The following is a 10936-nucleotide window of genomic DNA, read 5'->3' on the forward strand; positions in this document are numbered from 1 at the left end:
CATCGTAAGTTTTTGGCCGAGGTCTCCGGAAATAATGGTCCTTGTTGCATCGGCATCAACAAGGGTTCTTTTGTTGCTTTTGCTTTAGGTAAGTTTACGGTCAAGCTGAAGCTGAGATGGAGTTGAAGATGGAGTTGATGGCTCGGCAAGAAGCGATACACGTGATGTAGATCATCTGAAGATCGTAGATTTACCCGTGCAAGGCAATCAATCAAATACTACGTAACGACAGGGTTGAGCCAAGTTGAATGATACCTTATAAAAGGCAATAGCCATAAAATTCTTTGGTCTTTGTCAAGTCACAACGTGATAGCCGCACTAAGTCAACAGACCAGTTCTCTCGTCTTTGATCGACCCCTTGACGTTGGCTGGTCTTTGTGATGCCCTGAAAACAGGTCAGTCCTTTCCCACCTGGGTAAAAGGGAAGAAGAGTGACAAAACTTAAGAACGACATTCAGAAACCATACAAAAATTAAATAGATCCTCAATAAAGCCTGACCTATTTGGCCTATTTGGGATAATTCTTAAGATGTTTCAGATAGCAAGGTCACTCGAATCCATTCCGCCCTGTACTTGCTCCATGAGTTGGCGGTCAAAGTCCTCCTACTCATTGGATCCCTGTAACCCCCTCTTCATTGCCCATTGAATGGTTCCTATCTTGGCCCTCTCAACAGTCATTAAGTTATCTTTGTTCTCATCGTACATGTTACCTATAGTAGATACAATGCGCCATACAGAAAGTCAAGACACCCAGAGCCAACAACACGTACCTAAACTTGCCAACTTGTCTCCAGAGTTACTACGTCAAATCTTTGGCTACTTCTGCTTACACTGTCGCGGCAAACAAGAATATCTGACCGATAACACCGAACAACTCGCCAGCAACTACTGCCAGGATCGTCAGGTACTGGTGTCGCTGTGTCTCGTCTCAAGACGTTTTCGCGACATCAGCCAGGATATTCTTCATCATGTATTTCTTTGGTCCATACAGAAGTCTTTGGTCGAGAAATCATTGCCCCTCTTCATAAGGACCATCGCTTCACAGCAGCATCTCGCCTCATCTACCAAGGCTGCCATCTTCTATTGCTCACAAGTGGCTCCACCAATTGACTTTGACCATGCCCACGAGTCCTTCGAACAAGTAGCAAAAGTGAGAGGATTGAAACTTTCGGATGTATGGGACCAAAGAAAGGATACATCACCTTATCGAGAGGCATTCCTTCGAGGGCTCATCCTCGGCAAAGCACAGTCTCCTGACGCGACAGAGAATATAGGATCGCATGCGAGCACTCTACCAGCTGAGCTGCTATTTATTCTGCTTGCCTTGTTGCCCAAATGCTCACATTTGGCTCTTGATATTTCAGCTCATCAGATATATGACCAAATGCAGGCATTGAAGGTCCTTGGGGTATCCAGTCTTCCCTTCAGAAGCCTCGAGCTTCGTGGGGCCTTTGATTTGAAATGGCTTTCATCACAACTTATACCTATTTCGCCAGGTCTCGAAGCTCTGACTCTATACAAGTCACTACCACTGCCTGAAATATCGAGCTTGAAGGCACTTCACCTCAGAGGTTTCAGGTTGAGTCCCGACCAGCTCGCGAAGATCCTCCCCTCGTGTACCGGGAGTCTGAAGGCGTTCACATATGAAGCCACAGGTGTTACTTCCTTGCACATTGACCAGCTTTATAACTGGCAAGTCCAGGCAAGCGATGTTGTCAGACACCTCGAAAAGCACCGCAAAAGTCTAGAGTCGCTTCATCTTGACCTTCGCATCCGGGCTTTTATGAGTCGAGATACCAAGATAGACCCAATGCCCCACCTGGAGACCTTCACAGCCTTACAAGAGCTATTCCTCAACAGCGATGCAGTGTACAGCACTCAAAGTTTGGAGATCCCTGACGAGAAGTCCCTCACAAGTTTTCTTCCGCCCAGCATCACGTCTCTCACTCTTGTGGAGCCAGATTTCCCTCCACCCCCCGAACGTCTACAGAAGGGGTTGTCAGGACTTGCGAATCTCAGAAGAGAGCAGAGTCGATTCCCCAGGCTGAAACGAGTGACGTGCGACGTCAAGAAGATATTCGACGAAAGTCATACCAAAGATTTACTCTCACAAGTTGGTATTGGGCTTGGATACAAAGAGTTTCCAAGATCCGACTGGGCTTATAATCGGGAACGTTTAGTCGCTTCGCCGTTCATCAGTAGCCTATCCATAGATGATGAAGACCTCCCTACCGCTTGGCTGTGAAGATGATTGAGATACATATAGCAAAGCTCGGGACTAAGAAAGAAGCAACACTGCATGCCGAGGCTCTGTTTAATAGTTGTAGTCTAAGATCTCGGAATTATAGAACTCTATCTTAAGTTCTTAGCTTCCTACTATGGTAGCTTGTGGCCTACTTCCAGAATAGGTAGTTGGAGCCAAGAACCTCGACAAGCGCTGAGGTCAGATCAGACCCAGCTTCAGCCCTCGGCTAATTCATTCATTCTCGTAGAATTGTGAATCAAGAGAGCATGAAATTGGTTAAATTTTATGGAAAATTGATACACGAAGATGTGAGATTAACAGCATCTTCAAACCCAGAATTTGTCCCAGTCGTCATAGGAGAGAATCTTGCTTTGATTGACACGGACCCCTGAACTACCCAGGAATGTCTTTCTGAAACGTGCCTCTAAAATTAGGTACCGTCCCCACAACTTACGAGGAGACTATCCTCAGGGGTTAACTTCAGCCCTGAGCAAGTGGCTGGGGGTCCCGAATCCACTAACAACCAAGAGTTGTCCAGTGAGAGGCCTCTGAAACGGCCACAAATGCTGATTGCGTCTCTGGTTGTGGCTGTGAAGTTCCTCTCAACAGCCCGTAGCAATAGCAACAGAACTTCAGATTGGCGATGACAGGGGAAAATAAAATATCAGCCAGAGTTAGAATGCGTAACTCTTTCATGCTGAATCTCTTTTAGAGTTCTCAACTCCCTTTATACGGTTAATCAGTGAATTAATGCAACTTTGATAACGTAGTATCAACGGCTTTGAAGCAACACAAAGACGCTCGTGTTCAACGTTGCCTGTTCCATCGTTCCTTCTTCCTGGTTCATCTTGGTGGATTCGCTAAGCTCGGTTCGGTTGTTGATGATTGATGGAAGGAAAGAAAGACATGATCCACCTCCTGCCATTTCGACCATTGCTGGGCTATCATAAATTACTTCTACTTTATTAGTAGACAAAGAAGCTAGACTAGATCTTTCCAACTTCTTTCTTTATGATATATCATCACCACAAGTAACAAATCTTTTGATGTGATATTATGACGCAAAAGGAGTGATTCTACATCCAAAGTCCCCTGTTAATTAGCCCAAAAACGTCCCCCCCTCCACGTCGCCAGTCAGACAGCGGATGCCAACCAAGCGCCAGCGCCAGCCTCCTTCAAGCTAACAAACCATCATCTCGTCCCAATTCTCCCACACGGACGGACCCCAGTTCGCAAGCTTCCGATCCAGTCAACACGCACGCCCGATCTTTTCCCCCATTCAGCCTTGTCCTGCCCAGACAGTGTCAGCCCAAGGGGAGAAAGTTTGACGAACCAAGAAACAGAGTTCTGTACAGCTGTCTCTACTTGCAACTCCGTACTCCGTAGGTGTCTTGTCGCTCCCGATTCGATCCCTGGAATTCGCACAACAATAAATCAACTGCTTTACTCCCCCTGCATCGGCAGTAGCCGTCTCACCGAACTAGTCTACGCAAGACAGAGACACGCAGCAGATACGACGACAGATTATCAACCTGCACAACGCAAACGGCGACACCCTTTCGCCCAATTCCCCCCTTAATTCACGACGATCGCGACGACTTCCTGCGTACGTCTACGCCTACGTCACCCATTGCATCGCGAGTCGACCTCCGACAATCCTTCCACCGCTACAGGAGCTTTTGGCTCTTACTTCCCCTCCGATAGAATCGAAAAAAGGGACCACATAATCACCGCATCAATCGAAGGGGCTGGACAAGGCAGACCATCATGCCGGGGTTCGCTGATTCCTTCTGGTCGAGCGATTACGCTGCGGGACTTGGTGTCCTGTTCAGCAAGCTTCAACAAGGTGTTCATGAGAACAGACAGGTTCTGACCATCGCACGCCTACGCGCCGAAGCCGAGGAGACCTATGGTCAGCGACTTGGCGATATTGCTCCATCGGCCGACAAGATCACTGGTGGCTTCAGCCGTGATGACGGAGCTACTGTTCGTAAGGTACGATACTATGCTTCTGAATCCTCTCCTAAGTGCCCATAGTCTGTGCCGCAGTCACTTGTGGGGATTTACTATGCGATAACGTCACTGTCCGGGTCGAGCTTACCAACTGACAAAATCTAGGCCTTCGATGGCATGCGAAATGAGATGCAAGATGCTGCGCGCAACCACCGTCGCATCGCCCAGAGCATCCGCGACCTCGTTGTCAACCCCTTCTCCCGCTGGTGCGACGCCCACGAAGCTCGTATCCAGGACTCTCAAGATGAGCTGCAAGTGCGCATCAAGGCTCATGACCGTCAGGCTGAGGCAGTCAAGAAGCTCCGATCCGTGTATTTCAACAAATGCCGACTGGTAGAGGACCTCGAAGAGGAAAATAAGCTTGCTTTCCAGGATCCTGAAACCAGCCCCAAAGGCAATCAGAATATTCCTGAGATTAAGGTTCAGCCTCATAAGGAAGAGGAGCCCGAGGAGGAAGAGCTATATGAAATTGGCGACGACACTTACCAGCCCGAGCAAGTGAAGAAGATTCTTTCCCAGATGCTTTCCAGCATCAAGATGGGCGAGACCAAGGTGCCAATCCTAGGAACATATCTCAACACTTCCTCCGGTTCCGACATCGTTGAATATTTGCAGCGTAGCATGGGCAACATCGGCGTAGCTTATGCTGAGCGAATTGGTCAAGATCTTGTTAACAACGGTTTCCTTCGCCTCATCGGTAATGTGGGAAGTACATTTGCCAACAGCTCCAAGATGTTCTACCAATGGCGACCTAAGGCTTTCCAAATGGCTGGTGTTCCTGAAAAGAAGTCTATCAACCGCACTTTCTCACTGGCTTCTACGGGTTCTGAGGGCGCTGATTCTCCAGTTGGAACTGTCAGCGAGTATCTTGCCAACTGGAATGTTCTTAACAACTCTCACCCTAACGAGACCCCTAGCCAGCGTCTGAAGCGAGAGGCTTCCGAGGCCGATGAGAAGTACCGCGAGGGCGTCCGCAAGCTTGACCAGCTTCGATGCGAGCTTGAGGAGGCTATTCATCTTCATCTCAAGTTCCTTGAGCGCTGCGAGCTTGACCGTCTAAAGGCTGTCAAGACTGTCATCCTCGACTTCTCGGGCACCATTGGAAACGTCATCCCAAGCCTGCAGTCTACTGTAGACCAGATGATGCTCTTCCAGGAGACCATCCAGCCCCAGAGCGATCTACGTTATCTTCTCGAGACCTATCGCACTGGAAGTTTCGTGCCCAAGGTGGTCGTCTATGAGAACTATTACAATAAGGTCGACGAGCAGACATTTGGTATCGATCTTGAGGCGCGTGCCAGGGCTGACAAGAAGCGCGTGCCCATGATTGTTACCACTATCTTGACCTATTTAGACCACCATTACCCTGATCTTGAAGGTGATGAGGCTCGGCGAGGTGTGTGGTTGCTGGAAGTTCCGCTATCACAATCACACCGTCTACGCGCCAAAGTTAATGACGGCAAGCCTGTTTCTCCTGATGTGTTTGATGAATTTGATATCCCCACGGTTGCCAGTTTGCTCAAGGTCTATCTCTTGGAGCTTCCTGGTAAGTGCAAAAGCTCGATGAACCCCAGTTCTATAACGTAAACTAACATCATGTAGATTCTCTGGTCTCCTCTCACGTTTATGAGATTATCCGAACTATTTACTCTACCCCATCTACTGACGCTGATGAGTCCTCTCGCATTGCTGCTCTCCAATCTACTCTATCACAGCTCCGCCTCACCAATATTGCCACTCTCGATGCTTGTATGAACCACTTCACTCGCCTGATCGACTTGACTTCTGCCGATGAAGCTTATGTTGCATCTCTTGCTACCACTCTTGCACCTTGCATCCTGCGGCCACGAACTGAGACCTCACTCACTATGGAAGAGAAGCATGCGTACCGACTGGTCCGAGATCTGTTTGCCCATAAAGACGCCATCTTTAGTGCCCTGAAGCGCATGTCTATGGTTACACACTCCACCTCTGTTGGCAGCAACAACCGCCCTCGAGCCATTAGCACCGACGAAAGCAACCGTAAGGCCCTTATGGAAGAGCGGAATAGAGCTCTGCTTGAAAAGGCCAACGCAAGCCGCGGCCGTGATAAGAGCCCTGCGCCAGGCCCCCGTGGTCACCGCCGAGACCGAAGTACCGGCGGACCAGAGACCCGATTCCCTATTGCCAGCCCAACATCGGCTGTTGATCGACACCGCACCAGTCTCGGCGGAGTTATCAAGAGACAGAGTCTTGAAGTTCCCGAGCCCGATGGTGCTGCCCCTGTAAATGGCGATGCTGAAAAGGATAAGTCTGACGCCGATTCGGAGAAGCGAGACAGCCGTGATAGCACAGGACGTACACCAACCAAGTTCGTTGGTGGCAAACGAGTTCCTGTGGTGCCATCGACTCCCCCTTCAGAATCCAACCGCGGCGTGCAACTTGAAGATGCTCCGATGGAGGATTAGTTTTACGACACGGAGCCAAGTTTTAGACAGCGGTTGGAGGCGGAGTTTCGGTTCTGAACCATGACAGACCCAAATAGAGCCACGCCTTCATCTTGATCTTGAACGGAGTTGGGATTTGGTTAACAGCGGGACTGCAGGAATAGAGGGGAGCGGCTCGGGTTGACTCGGCCGTCTAATCTACCTTGTCATGTGTATGTGTTAATGGAACATGAGCAAAAAAGAACTATCGGTGTACTTTTTTTCTTGTCGTTTTTCTCGATCTGGACGTGGAACTGGAACTGGAACTGGGTCCAGTCTATTTTTGTATTTATGCTGTATCAACATCATGATACGGCAGCGATTCCCTATTCGTTAAGAGACTTGTTTCAGGACATTGATCCAGCTCGGGCTTGATGATATTCTTGAGACGCTGTAAATATTGAGCGAAAAGCGGCCTAGCACATGAAAGGCAGGACATGAGAAATGATTCAAAGATTTTTGATACTTATTATTATCTGCTTGATCCTCCTCCTGACTGAGTGTCTCTGTTATGCTATCGAATGCTCACTCACTCCTAAACCACTTGTGTCCGTCTACTCGTCTTGAATCTCAGCAACACGCTTCTTCTTCTTTTTCTTCTTAGCAACAGCCACTTCACCACCAGAAGCAGGAGACTCGACGCCACGAGTACTGCTATCATCACCGCCTTCTTCCTCCAGGACCGCAGCCCGCGGAGCCTTCTTCTTCTTTTTCTTGGGCTTTGCTTCTTCGCCCTCTGCTCCCTCGGCACCAGCATCCTTCTTGGGCTTCTTCTTTTTCTTCTTGACAACTGTGCCCTCAACATCAACGCCTTGTGCCACCTGAATGCGCTCATTCGCACGTTGCATCTCGAGGCGAAGACGCTCAACTTCTTTCATGGCTTGCTGCATCTCAATGTCCTCACGCTGTTGCTGCTCATAGTCGAAACCAGTTGACGGTTGGCCTTCGAGACTGAAGGAGCCGATGCCGCTCGAGTCTACGCCAAGCAAGCCCTGCTTGGTCTTGGTCTTCCGAGCCTTGGACTTTGTGAAGCTGTCAGAGTTATTCTCCGAGTCATAAGATCGAAGACCGCCACTTGCGCTGCCTTCGAGGGTCTCATCTGCGGCAATAACGACTTTTTGTCGTGGCTTTGGCTGTGGTCTTGGGGGCTGTGCAGCAGGCGTTCCGGCTCTTGATAGCTCTAGTTGCATGATAGGTATGGAGTCGATATCCAAGTCGGGTCCGTTGCTGCTCTGGAGAATGTTGTGAATAGGGGTCGAAGTGCGAGGAGTGTCGTTGCTGGGAATATAAAAGGGATCATCTTTGTTGCGTTCGAGACGCTCGGCTTTTCTTCGAGCAACAATATCAGCGTCCAGATAGGTATCTTCGTCAGCTTGCTGATAAGAAGTTGAGTATTCCTCTATAGGTTCAGCTATCCTGCTGATGGCTGGTGCGGATGAATCAATGCTTGTAGGTGGTGGCTTCTGGTGGTAATATGTCTCAAACTCATCCGAGTCGTCTGTTGCTAATGTGATAGAGTCGGCTTCTGATAGTAATTTGGCCAGGTTTGCATGAATGGGTTCATCCAAGTCCAGGCCCACGGGTACTGGGACGTTCAGCTGAGCACCCTTGGATACCGAGTTGAGTTCCCAGCCGTTGAAAAGCGAGGGGATAGCCTGAGTGAGAAGCAACGGGGGATCTTGCTCAACATCGTCTGTCGACGCCGGTTGAGATGAAGCAGCTTCAGCCGTGAGCTTCAGCAACTCCGTGAACTCAACGGCTCGTTCCTGGACCTCAAGACTAGGGTGTAGTGCTAGAGGCTCAAAGACGTGGATAATGCGCGCCATAAGTAGCGATACCCTCGACTTTCTCTCTGCTGTCCAGGGTTCACTCTCATCCCCAACTATAGTGGCGAAAACTTTTGTGACTGCTTGTAGGGTCGTCGTTAAAACTTCAGGGTTGTTTGTTCGGGGAATGAGCTGTAAGAGGCCATTCAAACCCTCATCTGGAACGGCCAATTGCGAAGCGTATTCGCCCATGATCCATGCAACTGACTTGAGTGCCCCTGAAGTGATTTTGTATCCTGGCGGTGTATCTGTATTGAGCTGGCTGAGAATGATCTCCGCTGCCCTGACAGCCGTTGATCGCATCACCCGGACCTTGACAGCCACATTGCGGAGCTCGTCACCAATCTTTTCTGACACATTGGCCCTGGCCTTTTCAACTGGACCCAGATCATCATCGACCTTGCGAGAGGCGGGAGCCATGCGAACAAGCTGTGTGAGGACATCAATGTACCAGTCAAAGTCCAAGACACTCGAGTAGTTGTCCTTGGAGCACATTCCCAAAATCCTTCCAATGACGTCGATTCGATAGTCGTCGGGCAAAGGAGCGGATTCGGCCTTTGGCTTCGGGGCTGGCTCAGCAAATTCATCCTCAGATTCGTTGGGATCATTCGGAGGAGTTCCAGGAAGAGATTTGTCGCGAGCCGGCATGGATGACTTGAGCTGCTTCATGAGGCGGCTCACGATAGACACAAGATTGTCGCCCGTCACCATGCCCTGGACCAAGTCGAGTGCTTGTATTCGGATAGTGATATCGGGGCTGTCGATACATTCCAGAATCACATCCTCCTGCTGAGATACTAAGTAAGGGTGTGTGGTAACGATCTTGTTGAACGCTAGTAAGGCAACATATTTGACTAAGGTCTGGTCAGTTTACATCCGTGACAAAGCAACAGTTGAGAACTTGCGGTTAGGATCGCCATCTATCATGACCATGCCTCGCAATTTGTTAACACATAGCGTTGCGATCTCATCAGTACCAGAGTCATCAGAGTTTCCTAAGATGCCGCCTTGAATGATTCCGTTGATGCACTCATAGAGCAATGACATAGCAGGAGTGGTCCTAATGATATTGGTCAGAGGAGGTAGCAGCTTTCTCACGAGTCGAGGTTCCAGCGGTGTCAACGTGGCAAACTGAACAGAGATTAATACAACAGCACCAGAGCTTAAGTGCCGATAGCTTACGAGTTTGATGAGTTTGATGGCCATCCAGTTATTACCACCATCAACCAAGAGCTCGAACAATCGAGGAGCTAAAGGAAGAAAGTCATTCGGTCTTCGCCAGCCAAGCTCGCAGACCACATTGACAATGGCTGCTGTTACACTGGGATCCTCATCAGGGTCCATGAGGCGCTCCTTGATCTTGGGCCATGCTGCACGAAGAGCCTCGGGGTATACCAAAGCAAGTCGATATAGCGTTACCAATGTCTTCTTTCGAATGTTCGAATGGCTGTGGCTTAATCGCGGTAGCAAGTCCTGCAATGTCGAGAGCGCTAACGAGGGGGTGATGACATGGGGAAGAGTGGCTATAGGGAGAGATATAACCGTCGGAGTCGTCGAACCAAGATCCTGATCATGATGTTAGCTAGAGGCATCAAGAAGCCCAGTATGTGACCAACAGACCTTCTTCAGCAGATTAGTAGCCAGCATCAGAACCTCAGTGTCGGGTCTAAAGCTCTGGACAGCTCCTAAATATCCAACTCGCTTCTGGTGGTACTTGGGCGACGACATGACCTCAAGGACATGGAACGATGCCCACGACATATCATGTCCGACCATCTCCAGGTAAATGAGCTTCAGCAGCGCCGTCGCCTTAAGATCTAAACAGCTCAAGTCAGGCCCTCTGTACAGCTAGCTTCTCCCAAACACAACGTCGAACTAACCCATATCCTGGCTGCGAACTTCGGCGCGGCACTCCTTGAGGCTCTTCTGGATATACTCCTTCTCATTGCCCTTGTGGTTCCGTAGCCCCCGGATGAGGTCGTAGAGCGACTTTTCAAACCTGCGCGCACACTGTCAATGTCTCTCCCAGAGGTCGATTCGGTGTTGATGCCCTGGCCTACATGGTGAGAAGCTGCCCCGCGGGCGTGGGGCCGGCCGTTGGAGGAGATGCTTATTTAGGTGGTAGGACGTGGTCTCAGGGGCTTCGTGAAGGTATGTTCGACCGGCGCATCTCGTATAATATCGTGAGGAGGAGGATGTTTCGTTCAGCAGCGGATGGAGATGTCGCGTGCTGGTGAGAGTGGATGGGATGGATGGTTGGTTGGTTGGTGTTGAGTAAGGTATAGGTGCACTAACTTAACGAGCACTGTAGGTACTGTACGTACAGCATCTGCGGCTTTACTTTACTGAGCATGACGGAATCATCCACCGCCCTTGGCTCGGCGAGC

The 10936-nt window shown here is 49.7% G+C and overlaps 3 protein-coding genes across 6 annotated transcripts; 2 read left to right on the forward strand and 1 right to left on the reverse strand.

The window, feature by feature from the left end:
- The first annotated feature begins 676 nt into the window (after positions 1–676).
- On the forward strand, positions 677–2448 carry FOIG_02699 (uncharacterized protein). Its single transcript, XM_031200073.1, has one exon. The coding sequence runs from the start codon at positions 704–706 to the stop codon at positions 2243–2245; it is 1542 nt and encodes a 513-aa protein (XP_031069841.1). The 5' UTR covers positions 677–703; the 3' UTR covers positions 2246–2448.
- Positions 2449–2965: 517 nt separating this feature from the next.
- Positions 2966–9059, forward strand: FOIG_02700 (uncharacterized protein). The gene is made up of 3 exons (XM_031200074.1): positions 2966–4240; positions 4364–5804; positions 5861–9059. The coding sequence occupies exons 1-3, from the start codon at positions 4013–4015 to the stop codon at positions 6703–6705; spliced, it is 2514 nt and encodes an 837-aa protein (XP_031069842.1). The 5' UTR covers positions 2966–4012; the 3' UTR covers positions 6706–9059.
- Positions 7161–10933, reverse strand: FOIG_02701 (uncharacterized protein). Of its 4 annotated transcripts, XM_031200076.1 has the most exons (6): positions 10610–10910; positions 10430–10548; positions 10170–10366; positions 9732–10115; positions 9455–9680; positions 7161–9403 (listed from the first exon to the last, which is right to left on the reverse strand). In XM_031200076.1, coding segments are annotated over exons 1-6 (3054 nt in total). In that variant the 5' UTR covers positions 10612–10910; the 3' UTR covers positions 7161–7277. The 4 variants fall into 4 exon arrangements, with proteins under 4 accessions (XP_031069844.1, XP_031069843.1, XP_031069846.1 ...); XM_031200075.1 differs by having other exon boundaries at positions 9455–10115; XM_031200078.1 differs by having other exon boundaries at positions 7169–9403; positions 10170–10548; positions 10610–10933.
- Positions 10934–10936: the final 3 nt, after the last annotated feature.

This window comes from Fusarium odoratissimum (genome assembly GCF_000260195.1).
Source record: "Fusarium odoratissimum NRRL 54006 unplaced genomic scaffold supercont1.3, whole genome shotgun sequence".
NCBI lineage: Eukaryota > Fungi > Ascomycota > Sordariomycetes > Hypocreales > Nectriaceae > Fusarium > Fusarium odoratissimum.

What these genes read in the sequence shown, in the direction of transcription:
- FOIG_02699 (XM_031200073.1), top strand. Translation starts at nt 704, where the DNA reads ATGTTACCTATAGTAGATACAATGCGCCATACAGAAAGTCAAGACACC.
- FOIG_02701 (XM_031200075.1), bottom strand. An exon ending in AGTTCGCAGCCAGGATATGG is followed by an intron (nt 10,367 to 10,429) that starts GTTAGTTCGACG and finishes TGAGCTGTTTAG; the next exon opens with ATCTTAAGGCGACGGCGCTG. An exon ending in GATAGATGGCGATCCTAACC is followed by an intron (nt 9,404 to 9,454) that starts GCAAGTTCTCAA and finishes ACCAGACCTTAG; the next exon opens with TCAAATATGTTGCCTTACTA.
- FOIG_02700 (XM_031200074.1), top strand. Translation starts at nt 4,013, where the DNA reads ATGCCGGGGTTCGCTGATTCCTTCTGGTCGAGCGATTACGCTGCGGGA. An exon ending in ACGGAGCTACTGTTCGTAAG is followed by an intron (nt 4,241 to 4,363) that starts GTACGATACTAT and finishes GACAAAATCTAG; the next exon opens with GCCTTCGATGGCATGCGAAA. An exon ending in CTATCTCTTGGAGCTTCCTG is followed by an intron (nt 5,805 to 5,860) that starts GTAAGTGCAAAA and finishes AACATCATGTAG; the next exon opens with ATTCTCTGGTCTCCTCTCAC.